Source organism: Natrix helvetica, assembly GCF_964273705.1.
Source record: "Natrix helvetica genome assembly, chromosome: 2".
Classification (NCBI taxonomy): Eukaryota; Metazoa; Chordata; class Lepidosauria; order Squamata; family Natricidae; genus Natrix; species Natrix helvetica.
In genome coordinates, this window is record NC_138552.1 from 108,041,534 (window position 1) to 108,065,918 (window position 24,385).

The 24,385-nt window shown below is 38.3% G+C and overlaps 1 protein-coding gene and 1 long non-coding RNA gene across 2 annotated transcripts in view; both read right to left on the reverse strand.

The window, feature by feature from the left end:
* IGFBP7 (insulin like growth factor binding protein 7) overlaps positions 1-24,385 on the reverse strand; it is a 33,707-nt gene that overhangs the window by 505 nt on the left and 8,817 nt on the right. Inside the window, exons 2-4 of the mRNA XM_081940494.1 lie at positions 9,909-10,018; positions 1,772-1,888; positions 141-264 (exon numbers count right to left, since the gene is read on the reverse strand). Coding sequence (XP_081796620.1) covers positions 141-264; positions 1,772-1,888; positions 9,909-10,018 — 351 coding nt within the window. The remainder of the gene's footprint in view (positions 1-140; positions 265-1,771; positions 1,889-9,908; positions 10,019-24,385) is intronic.
* On the reverse strand, positions 17,147-22,610 carry LOC309385791. Its single transcript, XR_014174286.1, has 3 exons — positions 22,469-22,610; positions 20,105-20,224; positions 17,147-17,415 (listed from the first exon to the last, which is right to left on the reverse strand). It is a non-coding gene; the product is annotated as an uncharacterized lncRNA (long non-coding RNA).

The following is a 24,385-nucleotide window of genomic DNA, read 5'->3' on the forward strand; positions in this document are numbered from 1 at the left end:
GAAGCTTACAAAGATGTGAAACACTTATTTTGGTCACAAATGATGACAAAATGTACTGCCAATTAATAATCAACCCAAGCTATTTGATTTTTCATAACCAGATCCAATAAAAAAGGAAATGTTTATGCAGACCTACATACCTTTTGCAGGTATTTCATTTAAGGAATTTACCACAGTAATTTTTCCAGAAGCTGTGGCTTCTCCTTTAGAGTTAGATGCGTGGCATTCATATTCTCCAGCATCATCTTTGCTCAATGGAGATATCTGTTGGAGTAGAGTCATGGTTAATTGCATTCCTCAAAGTCATTGACAATATCATTGTATCATACATGCTATGGCCCTGAATGTTCTTTAAATAAACTTGTTAGTAGAGCAATAGTACTTAGACTTACATACTACTTCATAGTGCCTTAGAGCCCTCTCTTAAGTGGTTTACAGTGTCAGCATATTGCCCCCAACAAACTGGCTCCTTATTTTACCGATCTTTGAAGGTTGGAAGGCTGAGTCAACCTTGAAGCAATCAGGACAGAACTCCTGGCAGTAAGCAGTGGGTTAGCCTGCAATACTGCATTCTAACCATTGTGCCATCATGGCTCTGTTATGTCTCCATTAGGTACTAATTCCGAAAGGATTAAGAACAGCTTCAGCAATTGCTGCCAATAGTGGAAAGCATTTTGAGACTAAAGACAACAGTATCATAAGATGCTAAGAACTCAGCTTTATATTTACTAATCTTTGCCTGGTGGTCTTATATGGAGTGAGGAAAAGACAGACTTGGTGAACCTTCAAGAAACAAATAAGCAGCTCTGAAAACCATTTTCATGGAGAAATTCTCATAATTGGAACTGAGTGTGGCAGGGATCTCTTGTCTTGATGGATGTTTCTAATACTGCATCTCTCTCTTATGCTATTAGCTGGAAGGCATATAGAGATAGGGAAGTATATATATGAATGTATGTTTGCTTGGATTGTAACGATCTATATCCACAGTTTGATTTTGACTATGACAGTCCACTGTAATATGCAGAAGTGAGTCCCTTTGCACAGCTTGAGTTAGTAAGCCCCAAAATGGAATTCTGGTAGGATATCAGAAAACACTCTCTGCCTTACCAAAGAGATCTTAGCATATATGTTGGCAGAGGTGGAGAAGTGGGATTAAGTGTCCCTGTGGAAAAAGAAGTTTCTTATGATAAGTGCAGATTAGCAGGTACAATGATTTGAACTTTATGTGGCAAGTACTTTCCAACCTCTGCATTTTGTGGAGGATATGGTATAAGGGGCGAATGGCACGAGACAAAGCTACCTCATTTTACAAAACACTCAACATACTTGGATTTTGCATTTTGCTTTGGAAGAAGTCAATATTCCTTTCCTGCTCAATTAAGGATAATAAAAATCAATCTCCCTCCCTCTCCCCTCTCTCTCTGATATGTGAGAAATTAAAAAAAAAAAGCAGCATGTTCTGTCCTTGGACCTGTTAGAGTTCTACATCTGGATGCAATATTGGCAGTATATTCTATAGATACAGGCATGCACTTCACTAATTTTGCATACAAACTGGGCAGTTGACGGCATAACCATAATATATGGTACATACTGTACTAATTCTTAGGTGAAAGCTAATCATTTAACCTAGAAAGCCAACATGTCATTTACCTCATGATGTGCCAACATTCCTCTCAACCAACCTCCAAGAAGAAAACTCCTATTTTTCTTATTTGCTGCAAAATTCTCAAAAGGACAATTTAATTTGAAAGAGAATTTTACTTACCAATACCCACCCTGTCACCTCATGCTTTTCAGGACCACCACGAGTTTGAACGGCTAAATTGTCTCGGTCTCCCGGAAGAAGTTCCACTCTTTGGACACTATATTGTCCCCTTGTTACCTGTATATGAGAAGAAAGGATGGGTCTCAGGGGTGTGCAACCTTGTAACTTTATGACTTGTGGACTCCTAGAATTCCTCAACAAACCATGCTGAGGAATTAAGCCATAAATCTTAATTTGCCAAGGTTGGATACCCCTGATGGAAGGAAAGACTTGGAAAGGTGGGTGGGTTGAGTTTTGGACTAGTCAGGAGGACTGAACCTGGATATTTAATATACCATATAGTTAAAACATTTCAGACTTTCTATACTGAATAAGTTACAATAATAATACAATAGTAGAGTTGGAAGGGACCTTGGAGGTCTTCTAGTCCAACCCCCTGCCTAGGCAGGAAACCCTATACCGTTTCAGACAAATAGCTATCCAACATCTTCTTAAAGACTTCCAGTGTTGGGGCATTCACAACTTCTGGAGGCAAGCTGTTCCACTGATTAATTGTTCTCACTGTCAGGAAATTTCTCCTCAGTTCTAAGTTGCTTCTCTCCTTGATTAGTTTCCACCCATTGCTTCTTGTTCTACCCTCAGGTGCTTTGGAGAATAGTTTGACTCCCTCTTCTTTGTGGCAACCTCTGAGATATTGGAATAATGCTATCATGTCTCCCCTAGTCCTTCTTTCTCTTAAGCTAAACATACCCAGTTCCTGCAACCGTTCTTCATATGTTTTAGTCTCCAGTCCCCTAATCATCTTTGTTGCTCTTCTCTGCACTCTTTCTAGAGTCTCCACATCTTTTTTACATCGTGGCGACCAGAACTGAATGCAGTATTCCAAGTGTGGCCTTACCAAGGCATTATAAAGTGGTATTAACACTTCACGTGATCTTGATTCTATCCCTCTGTTGATGCAGCCTAGAACTGTGTTGGCTTTTTTGGCAGCTGCTGCACACTGCTGGCTCATATTTAAATGGTTGTCCACTAGGACTCCAAGATCCCTTTCACAGTTACTACTACTGAGTAAGGTATCACCTATACTGTACCTGTGCATTCCGTTTTTGTTGCCTAAATGTAGAACCTTACTCTTTTCACCATTGAATTTCATTTTATTAGATAGTGCCCAATGTTCAAGTTTGTCAAGATCCTTCTGTATCTTAAGCCTATCTTCTGGAGTGTTGGCTATTCCTGCCAGCTTGGTATCATCTGCAAATTTGATGAGTTCCCCATTTATTCCCTCATCCAAATCATTGATGAAGATGTTGAAGAGTACTGGGCCTAAAACAGAGCCTTGGGGTACTCCACTGCATACTTCCCTCCATGTAGATGCAGTTCCATTGAGAACTACACGTTGAGTGCGGTTGGTCAGCCAGTTACCAATCCATCTGGTGGTGATGCTGTCTAACCCACATTCTTCTACTTTATCTAGTAGTAGGTTATGGTCTACCTTATCAAAAGCCTTACTGAAGTCCAAGTAAACTATATCAACGGCATTCCTCTGGTCCACTAATTTTGTCACATTATCAAAGAATGCAATAAGATTAGTCTGGCATGATCTGTTTTTGACAAATCCATGTTGGCTTTTGGCTATTACTTTGTTTGCTTCTAGGTGTTCGCAAATTCGTTGCTTGATTATTTTTTCCAGAATCTTTCCTGATATTGAGGTTAGGCTGATAGGTCTGTAGTTTCCTGGATCTAATTTTTTCCCTTTTTTGAAGATGGGAACCACATCAGCTCTTTTCCAGTCCTCTGGTAGTTCCCCGGTGTTCCAGGATCTCTGAAAGATATAATTCAGTGGTTCTGAGATCTCGTCTGCTAGTTCCTTCAGAACTCTGGGGTGTAATCCATCCGGTCCTGGTGATTTGAACTCATCTAGGGTAGACAGGTGCTCACTTACCATTTTCTTCCCTATTTCAATTTGTGTTCCTAATTTTGTGGTGCTGCTTTTGATAGGTTGGACTGTTTTATCCCTTTGTGTAAAGACAGATGCAAAACATGAGTTAAATAGTTCTGCTTTCTCCCTGTTGCTTGTCACCTTCTTGCCACTTTCTCCTAGCAATGGACCAATTGTTTCCTTAACTTTTTTCTTGTTTTTAACATGTTGGAAGAAGCTTTTTTTGTTAATTTTTACTTTTGTGGCAAGCCTTTCTTCATTGTGAGCCTTAGCTTTCCTCACTTCATCTTTACAGGCTCGGGCTATTTGCTGATATTCTGCCTTAGTTATGTCCCCCTCCTTCCACTTTTTATACTTACTTTTTTTGTCTTTCAGTTTGTCAGATAGTTGTTTATGCAGCCATGCTGGTTTCTTTTGGGAGCTGTTGTTTTTCTTCTTCATTGGTATTGTGTTAGACTGGGCTTTTCTAATCTCATTTTTCAAAATTTCCCAAGCTTCTTGAGTTGTTTTCCCCTCGAGGATTCTCATCCATGGAATTTTTCCCAAGCTCTCTCTAAGTTTATTGAAATTAGCTTTCTTAAAGTCCAAGACTTTAGTTGGTTGGTTAAGTTGGTTAAGAGCACAAATTATTTTCAGGAGACCCAATGGGTTTTAGGATAGACTACTATTTCCTTAAAAAGCAAATTCTCCTGAGTTATACAATAAACTGCATTTTTTAAAAAGATGAATTGCTTATATAATATTGTATGGAGAGTTGCCAGTTGCTCAAAAAGAAAATAACAAGTGCGACTAATGAAAAGCAGCCATGGGAATATAAACAATTATCTGCTGGTTTTGTGTTTTCATTACAGAGGAGGAAATGCACATTTTATTGCCTAGAATACTTCATTACCCAGGCATTAGAAACTCATTCCTTCACTGGGTAAATAAGAGAATGAGTGAGTTCGAGAGTTCAAATCAAAGCAGTCTCTTCTTTCCTAATGTTTTTATCACTGTTGTTTATCACTGTCCAGAATTGTAGAAATATTTTAAATTAAAAAAAATATTAAAAACATATAAATTCCCCTCGAGGATTGACAAATAGGCATTTTTAGGTGCTTTTCTCTTCTGACAAAGAGCTTATTGATCAGAAAGTTGGAACAAGGTAATGAGAACAGTATTTGTGATTGGTATCACATTATCTCCTTGAGTTAGAAAGGTCAAACAAGGCAATAATTTAGAAGAGTCAAAAGCAAGCTCTGATGCGCCAGCAGCTGGTTGGTCAAGCAGAGGGCAGCTAGGCAAAGCTTGACCTGGTTGTGCTTGGATGGGAGATCAGGAAGGACTATTAAACTGGAAGGAAAGGTCAAAACCTATTTCCATATTCTGACCAAAAATAGGAAAGAATGTTCCCCTGTAATCAATCAGCTGGAGGCCAACTTTACTAAGCATAGTATTTACCCTACTGGAGAGAATTGTGGGAGCTGCTGTAAAGAATCACAAGTCAAACACAACCACTTCTTTGTGGACAACAGAGTAACTTAACATGTTCTTTTAACTTTCTCTTTGCTCAAAAAGAGTGATTTATAAATAGCAATTTTAATATGGTCCCTGACATGACTAGTAAAAAAAAATGCAGGGGGTAGAGGGGTGGAAAAATGGAAAGAAGCCAACAGAAATACCGATTCCCAAAGTTACAGTAGAAATAGGTTAAGTTGTTCCTTCTGACAATTGTAGAAGAGCCAAATATAGTTGGCTTCTCGGCAGAAGGGATGAAATAGTCCTGCTTCTCTTCTCCCTGTAGTTCTCTTGATTCTCTCTGTTACATGTCTCGGAAAATAGCCCCATTGTAAGAGTTACCATCTGAGTTCCTATTTTTGTAACCACACTATTATGTCTTCTAATTATCAGTTCAGCCTCCATTCAATCCTTCCATTATTGCCTTGTGTTTCAATCAACATCTGAACATCGTACACCCATGATGTCATATTCCAAACCATCTATCCATCTTCCTCTCATTTTTTCTCACACTCAACCCTACAGCTGCCTGACCCTACAATAGTTCTGGGAACTTATGAAATGAATAAAGAAAGAAACCTAGAAACATAATCGTTCCTAGAAAGATGGCAATTGCCCAGAGGGAAAACAATGAATACTTTATTTCTCATGCCACATCCAACTGAAAGGGCCCAAACCTCATCCCTGGGGCAAGAACCAGGTTTTTCAAGGCCTATTTAAAGCAAGTATGACAAGGGTGGTTTGAATCTTGGAAAGGAAAACACATTTCCCGGGCTCTGCTTACTTTAAATTCATGTCAAATACTGAGAAATCAGATAGTAACTTAGGCCTCTCCATACTAAAGTTTTGATTATTCTGAGGCCTCCAGGACATGAGGCCCCTTTGCTTTCTCCTTATTCTGAAAATAGTTGTCTTTCTGATTTATAACCTGCCTTTTGTGCAGTACTTCAAGGCAATCATCTCTAAGCTATATTGATTTTATTCATCTCATAATATAGAGATGAATTAATTTATATACTAAGAGATCTTGCTTCATTTTATCCCCATCACAACAATCATAAGAGGGAAGTAAGGTGAGAAAGAAAGGCTGGCTCCAAAGCCCAGCCTGTGAGCTTCCATGGCTAAGGTTGGACCTAAACCTAGATAAAGACTTAATCAGGGGGCTGCTGGATTTTAAGGCCCTTCTACTCCAGCAGTCTGTTCTTACAGTGGACAGCCACCTGCACAAGGAAGCTCACTAGTTTCTCAACAGATGCAGTCACATTGCTATCAACACAAAAATTACTGATCTCCTTGACTTCTGTTAATTGGTCCAACTCTCTCTCTCTCTTTTTTTAAGGCATCAGCTTTGCTGGTAACCAGCATCACCTCTCACAATAGCATCTTCTTCTTTTTATATATATTTTTTTATTTTTTTATTTTCAAAACAAACACAACACATAAAATCTTCCTTTTTTGCATACTGTAGAAAGTGTATCAGTTAGTTACAAAAGGCTTTTGTGCATCACTTCCACAATCATCAAGCATAATTCATATTAACTCAAGTGTTTTAACTCAGATATTTATACGTTACCATCATTATACCTCCATTTTCCTTTGACTAATTGTTTAAACGTCCTTCATCACAAAATATACTAAAATTTAATACATAACCACCTACTAGTTCATTTATTATTTATTTATTTATTTATTTATTTATTTATTTATTATTATTTTATTTATTTATTTATTTATTTATTTATTATTTATTTATTTATTTATTTATTTATTTATTTATTATTTATTTATTTATTTATTTATTTATTTATTTATTTATTTATTTATTTATTTATTTATTTATTTATTTATTTATTTATTTATTTATTTATTTATTTATTATCTTTATATATAATCCAAGACGGTTTCTAATCTTCCTTTCATGGGTACCATTCAATACTCATATCCCATTATTACTTATCATGACACTACACATAGTATACATTATTATCATTATCAATTTGTTTAACTATATCTATTATCACTAAATTTCACTAAGTTTAGGTAGTTTTAAGTTATACGCTTCCATCTATCAACCTGTATCTTTCCAGTAACAAGACAGTCTCATATCTTCTGCTGTTTGTGGTATCAGTCCTCTTATCTTCTCTTTAATCAACTTTGTATGGACTCCTCTTAGCAGTTCTTCGCTTATACAGTCTCTCTTGTAATTTCAATGCCCTTCTTCTGTTTCCTTAATCATCTTATCTTTGATTGTTAGTGGTGTTATTAAAACTATTGCTAAAAAAAATCTCTCTTTAGTTCCATAAATTCTTTTATTTTTCTTCTTCTGTATCTTGCCATCTGGAGTAAGTTTCCCCTCCATTTAATTCCTCTTTCAATATTCCACTCTTTCCATTTTCAGGGACGAACCAATCACCATAAATATCAGCAGTTTTAGTTTCTTTATATTTATTTTCCTCTTCATTTTAAAAAAAAATTTAACTGCCACTTTCTCCATTTGATGAACATTTCAACTTCCCCATCATGTTTTGCTGTTAAATGGACTAAGTCATCCAACTTCTTCTCAATCCTCTCATGTGTATTTGATAATTTCTGTATTTCTGAAAATATCTTTTGAAGACTTAAAGCCTCTTTCTCCTGCTGGGACAGCACCATTGTTTTCAACTATGTAAACACTGTTATTCTAATTTAGTAGCTGTTAATCACCGCTCTCTGGTTAGAAATACCTCAAAGGAACATCTGTGTACTTTTCTTCTTATCGCTCTCTGTAAACAAGCAATAAGACCCTGAGGTGCCAGCTGAGATAATCAGTGAAAGAAAGTAAAAGTGTTTTGTTACCAATACACAAAGCCTAACTTCCCGCAGTGTAAGTTAAATGTTGCAATTTTTTTAAAAAATGTCTTTTTTGTATTTCAAGTTGAAAAGAAAGTCCAATTCTTAAATGAGTTAGAAAAACACCCACAGTAATGGCAGATGAGAGTTTTAGACCATAGGTTACAGAGAGTAATGAAAAAAAAAAATAGAAGAAGAAAGCTTAGTCCGTTCGTTTTAAAGGTCTTACATAAATTCCGTCCGTGAAGATAGCATTGAAAAAAAAAGACAACCCCTATCAAAAACCATTCCAAATTTAATTCCGCCACTTATTTCTTCTGTTCTCCAATTTGAATTTATTTTAAGTTTTTTATAGACAGTCACTCTTAAAACAATAAAATTTCATCACCAGCTGGAAACACTTTCTCTTTCCATATCCTTCCGTTTTGGAGCCGCCCCGACTTCATCAGCCAAATGGCTGGATTTTTTGTCACCGGCTTGAAGACTTTCTCTTGGATCGATCAGGGACTTTGTGATGTCCCTGAGATCAGCAAGATGTATTCTTCCTGTTCACCATCTGTGTGGGATGGTTTAGGTCCATTTGGACAAAATGGTGGCAAAAGTGTCAACTGCGATCTCAAGAGCATTGAGATTGCAAGTTGTATCGTCGCGACTTCGGCCCCGCCTCCACAATAGCATCTTCTAAAGTTGAATTATGTGCTGCGGAAAAAAATCCTAGGTTTCACTGGTCATATTACTCTAAAGCTTTAACTACTACATCACACAACTCACTGTTTTACCAGCAGCACTTCTACATTACCTTTGCTATTCCCAGCATAATTTCTCCCACTGTTTCCCATTGTCTTTTATTACAAGTATGTGTACACACACATGCACGCACGCACACTAACAGCCTTTATCTAGTGTGACGTCAATACTCTTATTCCTGACTTTAAATCAGTTATTTCCCATTTGTGGAAGTACCACGCAAAGCGATCGACTGGATTTTTGCAGCCCAGATCTAATAGCCCTACTGACTACCTAACTTTCTGCACATACAGAAGCACATTCTGGAATTATGGCTTCTCATGAATAAAGTCAAGCTAAATTAATGTTTAAGGAAACTAAGAAAATGGGTAAATCAAGGTCTTTCTAACACATGGCTCAAATTCTCAGCCCCTACAAAACAAGTCAAAGTCATCAATATTATCTGATCTCATACTGCTGAAGCAGCAACTCCTTTCCAACTCCTCTGCTTCTTTCATTTACAGGCAACCAAGAAAACTGCATCAAAAATAGGCCTTGTATTTGTTGCTTCAAATATCTCAAAGTCTGCAGAAATACACTGGCATTCTGTTCAAGTTATTCCTTAGCACTTGCTCCTTTTGAAGACCTAATATGGTGACACAGCTCACTTAAAAGGGTAAACAGAACTGAATCCAGAACTAGACCTTAATAGCATTATTTTTTTAAAAGAACATTCTATAATTTAAATAACACTTCTAAGGCTCTGCAGAAAGTTTGGCTTGACAAAGCACTTTCTACCACATACCTAAATTCATCTATCACCATGCTATATTCTAATTCTTTTGCATTTGTACTTGGGATGGTTTTCAATGAGTCATTAATATGATGAAGTGTTCTAGTTTTTCCCTCACAGTTATATATAACATCTATTTCTGTACCCTTTCTGTACTCTTAAGCATTACCACTAGCACAGACTTCAGGGATTTCTGCGTAGGACTCACTGTTGTAAAAAGAACTTGGGAGATCTCTTCATTTATGTGGCATGAACTTGGCAGGGTCCTGGCATGGCGCTCATTTATTCTAATGAAGCTGTCCAGGAAAATCTTCTGGTGGATCACCTTCAAAGCTTGCCTAGTTTCTACAAACCTTGTTCCAGGTGAGAATTGGAGTGGGAATTCCAATGACTTCGCAGCTCAGGTAAACCTGGGCTCCACTAACATTCCAGATGTCCTTTGGAGGGGTCACAATGGATGGACCTAGAAATAAAAAAGAATCCTTTTAAGACAATAAACAATATATTCATGAATTTATGAAATTTAAGCAATTTTATCATGAACCAAAAACTATTAACAGTAACCAACCCTTCTCTGTTATTTGGTGGTTAGACTCAGAAGCCTGGTTCTTTCAACTTGTTTTATGTGTCCTGAGGGGATTTAAACCTCTAGTTTCTCTAGCTAGCTCCTTGCCTGGGACAAGGAGAATACTTTGGGAAGATCTTTGTGATAAGGATTTGAGTGATGGCTTCAAATGTGGGGGAGGGAGAGAGAATCTCATCCAGGGCAGAGCAGGTACCTTGTTGGTACCTGAAGTTCTTTGGTTTTTGGACAGTGACTTGTAACTGCCCTCAAAAGAATGTAAATCTTTCTTGATGCTACTGAATATATAATGAAGACTATCTGCACTTCAAAATAGAACTACTATTTGAGTTCTAGCTATTGTGCCCCCCCCCCCAAGATAATCAGGCAGACCGCTGCTGTGGGAAAGCCAGAAGCAGAGTGAGGGGATGCTGTTCCCATTTTGCAATTGAGAGAATTATGATAAGGGCTGTGTGACGAGTTGAGATATGATCCCCTTCTCCTGCCAAGCCTTCCTCTTTTGTGTCATTATTAATATGTTGAGATATGATCCCCTTCTCCTGCCAAGCCTTCCTCTTTTGTGTCATTATTAATATGTGACAATTATTCTTAAATACCAAAGTATTCTTCCTGACCAATGAACAGGAGGCTGTACAAATCACACTGGATTTAAACATTAAAAGGGGGGCAATGAGCGAGGAAGTATGTAGCTTCAAAAAGCAAGCAAGAGAGAAAGATGTGAGTGAGGGATAAAACATAATATTAATAAGGACCAAAAAGTTGTATTCTATTTATATACAGGTACTTTTCAACTCGGCTGTACAACCCAGGAAGCTGATGCAAGCCTATCTTATGGCCATACATGTTCATAAGTATGCAATATTTTCAAACATCAGCATCAACACCAGACCCTGATAGGGAACAATTCATACATAATAGTCTTTCAAGTCCATAGTTGACTTCCCAACAGGAAGTTAAATATTAACAAAGTTTGTTTTCAGAAACTTCTGTTATGACATTTCAAAACTTAAAGACCTATCTCAATCCTTAAATGAAAACACAGTTTGCTCTTAAAACAACAAGCAATTCCTCAGGACATTTCCCTTGCCACTACTTTTTTGTTCTGCCAAAAACTAAAGCTGAACCCAACTGTTGCTCTGGAATGGTATGTGGGAATGACCTTGAGAGACAGGAAGAAGAGCCACAGCCTACACTACCCTCATGCGAAAGGTAACTCAACTCAAAGAAGGAAATAGGATTGGGAAAGATCTCAGAAGGGACCCTCCCTAGTTTTCTAGAGAGTAAAAATAAAGAAAGACTTGCAAGATCCTGCTACTATGGCCTTACAATAAAGATAGTGTTCATGGATGGGCTTCTTGTCAGGATTACCTCAAAGGGCTGACATATTCTCTCCATAAAACTTCAGTTTAAAGATTTAAACATCTGTTTTGGCTTGGTCTCTAGTACTGTAGCTGATAGTCATAGACATTTATATGTTTAACAAATTTATGTAGCTACACAAGTACCAAAAGGAATTCTAGATGACAGAATAAAAACATAATGATTTTTTTTAAAAAAACCACTTAAAACAAACTATGTTGAGGCCCTGCTAAAATCTCCCATCCATCCATGCATCCATTCGCTATCATATGCCAACTCTATCATTATCCTAACCCTAATGCCTAGGGGAAAAGCCAGGTTTTCAACTACTTTCTTGAAGGTCAATAGGGGTTAGGGCCATTGGTACTCTCTGGAGGAGGCTGTTGCAGGCACTATGACAGAGAAAGCATGCTTCTGAGGCAACACCAGGTGACACTGCTTCACCAAGGAACTATAGGGAATGGATAGTCCTATAAGTAATTTGGAAGTAATATTCAGTCTTACTGACTGAGTGATGCCCAATCTGCTCCTAAACCATGAAAAGAAAGGTGTTTCATTTCTTGCTTAAGAATCACCTAGCAACATAACTAAGATAGCAAAAAGGAATGGTTGTTTCCTATTTGCAAGCACTACTGTATTATGCCTTTGACAGAATCTGCAATATACTCTCTTTTCCCAAAATTTTAGTGTGCTTCCGGGAGATTGATATTCTGAGACATTTACCATCATTCCTGTGTGTACATTATATTTCTTTCTCAAGAAGGAATATTTGTCTTAGTTTTAGTTCTAGAAATTAGTTCTACAGTAAGTTCTAAAGAAAAGACTTCTTATCCTAAGATCAAGGTTTATGCAGTATGAGACAAGCTGCTGTTCTTGAGATTGTTGGCTAGAATTACTAGATTTTTCTTTGGCTTAGCTGAAGTTGCATAGCTGTGACCTTTTGTTCTATTCTGCTCCGATCTCCTTCAGCACTGGCGAGGAAATATCCCTGGGGTGTATTATTACCATGGGAAGAGGCAGACCTTCCAACTCAAAGCAGCCACAGTTTTCAGCAGAGGATAAAGGGCTGCCAACCGAAAGCATCCAAATATCATGAGTCAGATGGTCCTATCTAAGAGAGGGAGAGGAGCTTTTCACCAAAGCAATGTGACCTAGTTCTAAGATTTTTGTCTAATTTGACCATTTGATAAACATCTTAGAAGAAACTGCTAATATTGACATGTACTCGGTCAGTTATCCACAAAAAGAAAGCAAGATTGATGTAGGCAAGGCTGGATGAAAGCCAACTCATACCTCCAAAAAATAAAATAATAATAATGGCATCCCTCTCCCTATTTAAAAAGTCTAATGAAAAGCTGAATCTTCTACAGCATCCATTTAAATTTTACTTTCTGCTAAAATGTAGTCCCAAGGGCTTCTGGTGTGTACAATTATTTGGGGGAAGACTGTGTTGTAAAAATGGCTTATGTTTCTATGTTTATCAAGAACTCAAAATAATTTACAAATAATAGCACAAAACATCATGACAAAAACAACAAAGCCCCATTTTAGCTGAGCTCCCAGCAACTCTGTTAAGAAGAACCTCAAGGAGCAGAAGGTCCATTAGAAATTCTTGGCCTGAAGGAATTCTTAGACTAAGAAATCCTGTCAGTCTTTTTGGACACAACAGAAATCTAAAAGCATCAGCATTACATATTTCTCATTAGTGTATTAATAATATATAAATGTAATACTGATTCTCTCTCTTTCTGTCCTTTGTCCAGATCTCATTTCTAGAAATCAGTGATTCTCCAGTGTTGCTGAGGACAGTTTACTCTCTGTTTTAGAAGAACACATTGAGAAAGGATATACGGTACATTTGTTTCCTGGTACCTGGGAACACAATTCCATCTAGTACAACTCTCCTTCTCCTTCCCTTCATTTTTCTTGAGGGAATAATCAAGGAAAGGAAATGTACTTGGTAAAGTGGAGAAGCTTTTCTACTTTACTGAGCAACTCCCCAGCCCAATGATCAGTCATCTACCAGGCTTGTCCAAAAATAATCAAGCAACGAATTTGCGAACACCTAGAAGCAAACAAAGTAATAGCCAAAAGCCAACATGGATTTGTCAAAAACAGATCATGCCAGACTAATCTTATTGCATTCTTTGATAATGTGACAAAATTAGTGGACCAGAGGAATGCCGTCAATATAGTTTACTTGGACTTCAGTAAGGCTTTTGATAAGGTAGACCATAACCTACTACTAGATAAAGTAGAAGAATGTGGGTTAGACAGCATCACCACCAGATGGATTCGTAATTGGCTGACCAACCGCACTCAACATGTAGTCCTCAATGGAACTGCATCTACATGGAGGGAAGTATGCAGTGGAGTACCCCAAGGCTCTGTTTTAGGCCCAGTACTCTTCAACATCTTCATCAATGATTTGGATGAGGGAATAAATTGGGAACTCATCAAATTTGCAGATGACACCAAGCTGGCAGGAATAGCCAACACTCCAGAAGATAGGCTTAAGATACAGAAGGATCTTGACAAACTTGAACATTGGGCACTATCTAATAAAATGAAATTCAATGGTGAAAAGAGTAAGGTTCTACATTTAGGCAACAAAAACGGAATGCACAGGTACAATGTAGATTATACCTTGCTCAGTAGTAGTAACTGTGAAAGGGATCTTGGAGTCCAAGTGGACAACCATTTAAATATGAGCCAGCAGTGTGCAGCAGCTGCCAAAAAAGCCAACACAGTTCTAGACTGCATCAACAGAGGGATAGAATCAAGATCACGTGAGGTGTTAATACCACTTTATAATGCCTTGGTAAGGCCACACTTGGAATACTGCATTCAGTTCTGGTCACCACGATGTAAAAAAGATGTGGAGACTCTAGAAAGAGTGCAGAGAAGAGCAACAAAGATGATTAGGGGACTGGAGACTAAAACATATAAAGAACGATTGCAGGAACTGGGTATGTTTAGCTTAAGAGAAAGAAGGACTAGGGGAGACATGATAGCTGTGTTCCAATATCTCAGGGGTTGCCACAAAGAAGAGGGAGTCAAACTATTCTCCAAGGCACCTGAGGGTAGAACAAGAAGCAATAGGTGGAAACTAAGCAAGGAGAGAAGCAACTTAGAACTGAGGAGAAATTTCCTGACAGTTAGAAAGGTTAATCAGTGGAACAGCTTGCCTCCAGAAGTTGTGAATGCCCCAACACTGGAAGTCTTTAAGAAGATGTTGGATAGCCATCTGTCTGAAAGGGTATAGGGTTTCCTGCCTAGGCAGGAAGACCTCCAAGATCCCTTCCAACTCTACTATTGCATTGTATTGTATTGTATAAAAGATGAATTTTGGTTATTGCTAATCCTGCCATCTAGCTCTTCATGAAGACTTTCTGTCAATTATAGCCATTTTAAGAAATGGCTTTGTTTGACTTGCTCTACAACCTCACCATCACAATACCACCATTCACCAGCAAGCCAAGGTAGAAGCCATGGGCTCAGGAAAGTAATATTCAGTGATGACAACAAATGTTAGGTTGGTATAGCTGACTGTCAAGGATTGATGGGTGGCCTGTCAACTCAGATGTGGAGAAGGGGTTGTTGCAAAATTCATTCTTCTTTTGCCATATCTCTAAAAGTCTTGAATTTGGTGGAACTAGATGAAATATTAGTGAATGTTGAAAACTACACATTTTGTTCTATTTAATTTAAATTCAAAGCAACCCCCAAGACATTTGAAATACTTTTAGTAGTTGGTGTCAGCTTCTTATTCCTTCTATAATCATAAGGGAGCCTAGGATCTATTGTGCAGTCTTCCCAATGTGGAAAGGAATTCTGACCTGCTGGGATCTTTCTGGGAAATTAAAATATGCATAGTTGAAGTCTGGGAAACCAAGAAATTCTCAGGACTCTGAAATTAGTGACTTTTGTATGATGAACATTACAGTATACCCATTTCCCTCTGAGGGCTGTTATATTCCTATAATAAGCATTTTGGCCACTGTTATTTAGGCAGTGTATGTTTAATAGTGAAATTAGTATATTATTAAGCTGGGTCTATTGTAACTCTGATTACCAAATAGATTGTTATTTTTTACTTTTCGACACTAAAGAAGCACCGATCACATTCTCCTTCTTATGAGGACATTAAATGATTGTTTCTTTTGTAAAAAGGGGAAAATAAGAAAATGTTTAAAATAAATGCATGCTTCATATTAAATGATGAAAGTATGCATCATTAACACTTTAATATGAACAATGCATGATTCATTTGTTAATGGAAGCCCTGCAGTCATTGCAACATTCTACCTACCGGTAGTTGGTTACCTGGTCTTAGTTGTAGTGAGTGTTGAAAATCCACTTTTCATGGGGAAAGTAATTAAAAGTCTTTATGGAACAATGTCAAGTTGTTTGGGTAGCTCTAGTGCCCAGTGGAGCATAGTTTCAGAAACATGCTGATAGACAAAGTGCCTGTCCTCATTCCTACTAAGGTGGCCCAAAGATGTCTCAATAATTATTTTAAAGAGTACTATTGTTGCTTTCATCTCATCCATAGCCAGAAGCAAGGCAACTTAAGTTCATACTGAGTTTTCTGTTATTGATGCAGAATATGAAGAGCAAATCTTGAAAGCTTGACAGATTCTCTCCCCCCCCACTTATTCCAAGGAGAATCAAGGTAGACGGATCTTGAGTTTTTTTCTTACTCCCTTCTCCCTTCCAGGATTAAGCTGGTATCAGCCTTAGATAAGAAGCACATCCAGAAGTACTAGCTTTATATTTTTTGCACATTAACATTAACAGAGTCTTGCAAGTCTGAAAGTTTATTTCTCCCTTCTAACCTTTACAATTAAAGAAGCTAAGAAGGGTTCCTTCTGAGATGTTTGCCACACTGCATTCCTCCTCCAGGTTCAGCTGCCTCTTATCTGAATGTTGTCTAGTTGTAGACAACATTGTCTACAATGTTGTGTCTTCTAAGGTCATTCCCACATATAGCTGGTGTTTATCTAATAGTGTCTGAATTCCTTCTTCAAGGCCATCTCCGTAGTTGTCTACAGTTTGTGATAAAGGAATCAGGGCTTGGTTAGCCCCTTAAGACTGTTGTGGTTATACACTCTCCCACTTCTCACTGGGCATTCTCCTCTGTGATTATGCTGGCTTGGGCTGTGGGAAGGATGGGTCTCTGGGCTTCCGGAGGCATCAGTGTTCTCCAAGTTCTCATTGGGTATTTATACAGCTACTTCTAAACAAAAAAAAATTAACTGTTAGAAGCTATTCTCTTGTTCCCTTGAAGTTTGGAAAATCAGTGGCTTCTGCTGTGAGGAAAGGCACCCTGCATTTTGTCAGTGGTACCGTTTTCATGGATTGGGCTGTGCCTCATGAATAAAAAGAAAGATATTGGAGCTGGTGAAACTCAACCCTGGGATTGCTGCAAAGGAGGAGCAGCAGGCTTCAAAACTCCAGCAACGTTTTCAAGAAAATGTGGTTCATGCTCCCATCCTAAGAAGTCCATTAAAATGAGGCAGAGCCTGATAGGAGATGTGCAGTGGCCTCCAAGGACAGAGGACTTTGCAGGTGATTCACATCAGGAAGGAAGGGAGGGAGGGAAGGAGGAAGGAAGGAAGGATTCACTGTTACTTGAAGTACCCTGGCAGAAGGCAGGAAAGTGCTAGCTGTACTCTACTCCCACGTCTCCAGCAATCAGCAATGGTGTCTTGTCCAGTTTAGAAGAACATCAATCTGCCAGAACATTCTTTGATATCAGATGGGCTCAGGTTCTCCTGGCTTTTTGCAAAGCTGTTAAGACCTGACTTTTTCAGCAGGCCTTTGGAGTTTATGTTCTGTATGCATCAGTCCTTGGTGTTGGGGATTTTGTTGTTAAATCTTATTTTTACCTAATTACTGAGTGGTAGTTTTGTAAGCTGCAAAGAATCAGATATGAGAGAGGCAGCACATAAACCTTGGAAAGGAATGAAATAAAATAAATAATCTGTCCCATGCTGAAGCTGTAAAAACAACATTCCTGGCTGGCTTCATTATTGAAGCGGAATGGGCTGAGGAGTCAGAGTTAGCACTTTAGGCAGCTCACTTTTCTGCTGACTCAGGGAATGGAGAAATGTCTATTAACACAACCATGAAAAAGACCTTTGATCTGCTGTTGTGAGCATCCAGGCAAAAAGACATACACAGTAGCAATAGCAAAAGCTGTAGCACTTAGACCTATATACTGCCCCATAGTGCTTTACAGTAGTTTCTGGGCAGTTTGTGATGTTAGCATGTTGCCCCCAATAATCTGGGCCCTTATTTTACCTCAGAAGGATGGAAGGCCAAGTCAACCTCGAACCTTGTCAAGATCAAACTCCAGGCTGAGGACAGAGTTGGTCTGCAATACCTACTTTTTATTGTTAATATGTGATTTGTTCTTTGGTGTGCCTCCTCCTGATTAAAAGCCTTCTCTCTCTTCTCCTTTGGTCTTACACTCTCTTCTCAGAATGAAGTAGATTTTCATTCCATAAATTACTGATTCATGCTGGAGAAAATGGTGTTGATTTTTTTACACTCATTTTAACTCTGGTTTAACTGACTGGCTGGAAATCACTCAGCTGGCTTTCATGTAACCCAGTACTAGAAGTCATCTTCTCCTGTTTCCAGGCTTGCACCTTAACCACTACCCCAATCCAGTTCTCAATAATTAAGATTTTTTTTTAAAAAATTAAAATGTAATTAACAATTATCCCATGCCTTATTCAGGTAAAATTAGCATTTCAATTAGGAGTCTAGAAAGAATGTAACTGAATACATTCATCTGAGTTCTCCATACTATATAACTGTTAAGTGTGGGACAAGTGAAGAGGCAGGACTCATGACTAGTAACAACAGCTTTTTATTCATTAGATCAGTATATACAAGTGCTGGAGCTATCTGGCACTATTATCTCTTTTAAAGGGAGCTGTCTGACAGCTCAGCCACTGAAATTCCTTGAATGTTCCCGCCTGTAGTGAGAACCAATCCCTTTAAACCAGCAGACTTCCTGCTGGACCGCTAGACCAGAGAGAAACCTATGCCCAAGGTTTCCATCCTCATTACCATATTCAACAATAACAGTCCTAAGAGAACACGGAGAAGCAGGAACCTTAATAACTCTGCTAGATAATAAATGCAAAGTAGCGGGGGAAAAGATACTTTTCTGCAATGCCTAGGTGAACAGAGTCACAGAAGGGTCATTATTAGTGCCAGAGAATAGATTCACCTTTCATGTGTCCTGTACAGTAGAAGGACATCTAATGACACACTACAGTGTAGCCTTTTACAGTTATGGCTCTGAGCAGAACACAACAGGATGCAAGCCCTCCACTAACATCCTGCTGCTTGTGGAATTGTTCCATAAGTGTCACTTCCCGTCCCAAGGGGATGACAATCATGCTTTTAATACTGGGAAAAAATAGCTCCAAATAACCATATTTTCCTCCTTTGGAATGCTTTCATAATAATGCAGGAAGATATTTAAGCTGCTTCCAATCAGCAGCATATCACAGTGTGCTGGATCCAAATTTTGTATACTTGCATGAAAGAGTTTTGCTGGAAGAATTTTAAAAAACGTGATTCCCAGGAAAGAGGTCTGAATTTCCGATTAAGTCCTTACTACACCCTAATGGCTTTACAGTTCAATACACATGGGGAATGTGCAATACTTTTAGTTTACTAAGTCAAGCTGTTTGGCTTCAATTGAAGGGAGTATAGAATGTAGGTTTAGGCAGTATTTTAAGACTTAGACTTAGAAGATTAGAATTTCTTTATTGTCACTTTGAATGTACACTAATTGGCATACATTAAAATGAAATTTTGTTGCCTTCAGCTCATTGCATTTGAGGGTAAAATAATTACAACTCAACCTCTCAATCTTCTGAAAGGCCACCAGAATCCATATGTTGACACTTTAATGTTGCTGGAAGCAATATGGAAGTTTTGTACATTTTCAGCTACAGTATGTAGTAACTTCTAAAGAAGAGACTGGGACATACAAGAAGCCTCTCAGAGACATGATCCTCACATTTCCATTCTTCAAACACTGCAAAATCCTAAGAATGTACCCAAAATTCTGCTTTTCTGCCAAATTTCAGTAGTATGTTTTGGGATACAGTATTGGTTGCCACCTGAGGTCAATCCATAACTTTCTATCCATGGGCTAATGGGCCAGAAGCAGAGTTTCAACTTCTTAGAACCAAACTCTGGCTTCAGCTACTAGAAGTCTTTTCCTCTCTACAATTAATCTGTCCACATTTTGTATTCAAAACACATCTAGAATTCTTTTGTTCAGTGAGTCTTACAGCAACGGTGTCAGTTTGGTGTCAACTGCTACACTGACTGCAGTAATATCCTCACTGCCTATCATTAGAAAATAAAATGTTGTGCTGCTGATATGATTCTTAATTGAAGCCTAAGGTTAGCACTACTGTTCAGTGGATCTGGAAGTTTTATGACTAGATTAAAAACAGGCTTAATGGATATACACTTACTAGTCCTGTAAGATGATTACTGGAAAGTAGCTGGGGGATATTGTCCTCATTAATGCACATGAAAACAAAAGTGTTTTCCATAATCCATATTTACCCAGACATCCTGAATTGCAGTTCCCATGACTGCTCTATTGGCCATGTCAGCTAGGGATGAGAGTTTCTTTCAGTTAACCAATCCAGAAATGAAATTTTTTGAATGCTTCCTGCAGCTTGACTGAAAAGCATGTAAACAATAACTTGTTATAATTCAAAGGACAAACATCCTGAACAAAACTTCTGCAGCTGGCACTGACTCCATTCACAAAGTTCAATGGTTGTGACTGGAAATTATCAGCAGGTTCTAATAAAGTTTCAGGAACTTCTGCCTTAAGGAGTGATATGAAACCTTTGACAACACACATCTGGCCTTGTCAGAAAAACTATCCCCAACACACAAGTTATTTTGCTTTATTCATCCTTCATGAGAACTCTCTACTGTTTTTATTCCAAAACCACAACCCCTTCCATGGCTTACAAAACTGTCAGGCTTTCTGGAAAGAAAGCAACGGGATTAAAGAGATGGGTTATTGTGAGAATTTATTGCAGCATCTGGGAAGGTAATCAGTTTGAATGCCTCCTCAAATCAGGCCAGCAAACAAATCTCATGAGGAGGTCTCTCTTTGGACTCGCTTTTGATAATATTGTAGTTCACAAGAAAACAATGTCGGTTAGATTTAGAAAAGGTGGGTTGTTTTTCTTAGAAACATTTTTACAATATATAAGTGTTTGGTTGCTATGCAAACGCACCATGGATTTAAAGAATGAAAAGAAGCAACCATGTAAACCAAGAAGCAGAGGGACTCAGCATAAACCAAACCCTGATTCAGCAAAAGTAACTGAACACATCTAAAGAATGGAGAAGCTTAGAGATTACTAAACATAACAATACACAATAATATATTAGAGAATAGGCGGGAATCTTTAAAAGTGGCACATTTCCCCCTCTTCTTCCATTAAAGCTAGTATTATTGAGAGTTATGAAAAAACTGTTAAACATTTTTAGCTTAGTAACATGTCAGTAATTAGCAATGTAGAGGGTTACTCACTCCAAAGCCTAGTCCTATTGCTTCATAAATTTACCTGCTCCACATAGCATTGGGAACTGGTTGGCAGATGGGAGCAGATAGGAAAACAAACAACATGACAGTATGATTTAGTATGAGGAAAAATATGAGAAAAAAAAATCAGTGTTTTCAGAGGCAACCTTCTACATATCCTTATCTCTACTTCCAATCTTATTTTACAACACAGATGGGCAAATTTTCACCATAATGGATCTACTTTAGTTTTCTAATAGCATTCTTCAGGTGTGTTACCTAAGGCTAGTTGCCAAAGCAGAAGGTAACACAGACCAAGATTAACAAGTAAGGTTCTTCTCAGTATTTCTGCAACCCAACAATTTGTATACAGAGCCAGAATCACTCTTTCAAGAATCCCCCAAAACATTCTGATTTAGCAATGTAAATACTAAATGATTGTTACAGTTAGGCAATGGATTAATCCAGAAACTGTTGTTAATACACTGTAGATCAAACAGAGATCTACAGTCCAGCCTTTTGTATTGCAGTAAAGAATTAAACTGGGAAGGAGTAAAGGCAAGGGGAATCAGAGGAAGCCGCCAAGGCTAAAAAAAGCTAGGAATGTTTTTAGAAATAACGACCTATAGGAATGCTTCTGGCCTCTAAGATACCTTCGTGCAAAAGGTTTTTTGCATCAGAATGTCAAGCCACATCATGTGACAGTTGTGGATTCCTGGTGCTTTGTTCTCTCTTTTCTTTCTACAGTGCATGCACAGACACACATGGCATAGTAAGTGGATGGGCTCCTCCCACACCCAACCTGGTGCTCTGCAATGTGGCATAGGACTACTACCATTCTAATTGTTTGGTGCTCCCCTCCCCATGTCCTGGCACCTTTGTGCAGTGGACAACGTGCACACATGTGTGCAGTGGCCCTGATGACCTATCAAAACCGGCTAGATTGTTGTTCCATGATAACAGCATTAGGAGACCCCAATCTGCAGTTTCTAGTCATATGCTATAGAATCCATACATTATATACAGTATGTGTCTTTAGGACTTTCAGCTGCCCATTTGTTATTCCATAAATATCTAGCTGTTATTTAATAGCTGCAGCACATCCTTCCCCTACTGCAGTTTTCCCAGAATTCAAACCATGTCATTCATCTCACTTGTCCAAGCAATGTGAATTCTGGAACAGTAGCATTTACTTTGCTCTAAATTCATTTTCTAGGGCTGAAAGAAAGTGTCTGGCTCAAAGTCACCCAGCTGGCTTCATGCCTATGGCAAGAATAGAGCTCACTCTCTCCCAGTTTCTAGCCTGGCGTCTTAACCACTATACCAACTGGCTCATCAAGACACTCCTTTCTCAAGTCTAATTAGTTGAAGTTAAGGCCTACCATCTCTTGCAAAATTCTGGATCAAAATTCTTTGCTGTCATGTAGTGGTCCTCCAGAGTTTTGCAGTTCAAATCTGATAGCTCAGGATGATGTTGAAGAATAGTGATTCCTTAATATCCCATAAAGCTATCATTTAGCTGGAATCCTGCCATGGAAGCATCTGAAAGCCAGTCTAATGCTAGAAGGAAGGAACTGTTCCTTTCCTTTTGAAATAAAACAGTGAAATAGCCAACAAATTCCCAACTAGCTTTTGATTCTAGGAAAGAAACCAAGTATTGTTTGAATGGAAGTTGACTCATGTTATTTGCTTGGCAAGAAATGCAGAAATTGTTTGCCACTACTTTCCTCTGGGATTTTTTTTCCCCTAACTTCCCAGTCTATTTATAGCTCTGATAATCAATGAAAATCTCCTACCCAAGTACTCATCAAGAGAAAAACTAAAAAAATCAAGTTTTAGTTCTTCAGAACCACAAAAGAAAGAGAGAAAGAAAGAAAAAAAGAAAAGAATGAAAAATAAAAATGAACTTAAACAAAACCAAAGGAAAAAAATTAGCAGAAACTTTATAAAGTGGGGATAGGAGGGAAAGAGAGGGCTGTTTACTTACACAGACTGACACTGCTTTGGTTGACTAGTTCTGCCTTATAAGTCTATCTGCATTCCACTTTAAAAACTCAAAACAATCTCTAGGACTTAGAGGACAACTTGTCCTAGAATTTTTAGTGCCAAAGACAGCTAGGAGACATTTCAAAAAGCCCTGTGAAATAAGCCTAAAAACATCTGAAGGGTCTAATTTTTTCTGCACTTTTCATGCCTCTTAGACAGGATGGCTATGGATGCCAAGGAATTGTTTTTAGCCCTATCTTACTGTTAAAAGCTTAAGGAACCTTACTGTACCCTTGCCAAGAATAGTGCAACAGAGTACTTATAATAAAAGCATTTAGACATAGAATTTAAGCATGTTGATAACACATGCAGCTACAAATTATATAACATGATTCCAGCCTTACAAAAACATTGCAGTAAATGTTAATTAACATTTTTTATAATTGAATTAGGCATGTGTCCTAGTTGGCCAGAGATCAAAATTGTACTCTCCATAGAAATGCTATGCAAATAGCACTTGCTTAATGATTGCCCTGTTTAGCAACCGTTTGAAGTTACAATGTGCTGAAAAGGTAATTTTATTTGGGCATTTTGCCAACTGGTGGGGCATCCTCTAGTCATATGTCTGCCATTTGCACATTTCACAGCCAGTTTTCAAAACACAGAATCCACAGAAGCTGGCAGTAAAATCACAATTTGTGATTGCATGATGTCTTGCTTTACAACTGTGAATTGAAGAAACTCATGTTGTAAGTCTGGAGCGACCAATCCTGGTTAAGTGAGGGCTACCTGTGAAGTCAAACCGGTCAATCCTAGAGGAGATCAACCCTGACTGCTCTTTAGAAGGCCAGATCCTGAAGATGAAACTCAAGTACTTTGACCACCTAATGAGAAGGAAGGACTCACTGGAGAAGAGCCTAATGCTGGGAACTATTGGGGACAAAAGAAGGGGACGACAGAGAATGAGGTGGCTGGCTGGCTGGAGTCACCGAAGCAGAAGGTGTGAGCTTAAATGGACTCCAGAGGATGGTAGAAGATAGGAAGACTTGGAGGAACATTGTCCATGGGGTTGCGATGGGTCGGACATGACTTTGCAACTAATAACAACCACCACCTGTGGTGTGATTATAATCAAATATATTAGCCAATTTCCCCCTTTGCCTGGAATATTCTACATCTTTTCAGTGTTACTGAATTGATATTACTAACAGCTATTATATGAAAGCCATATCTGTGGCTCATTGTTTTAATGTACTTTGCTGTAGGAATCTGTAGGTGGTGAGAGTTTGTGTTATGTTTCAGTAAATGATGAT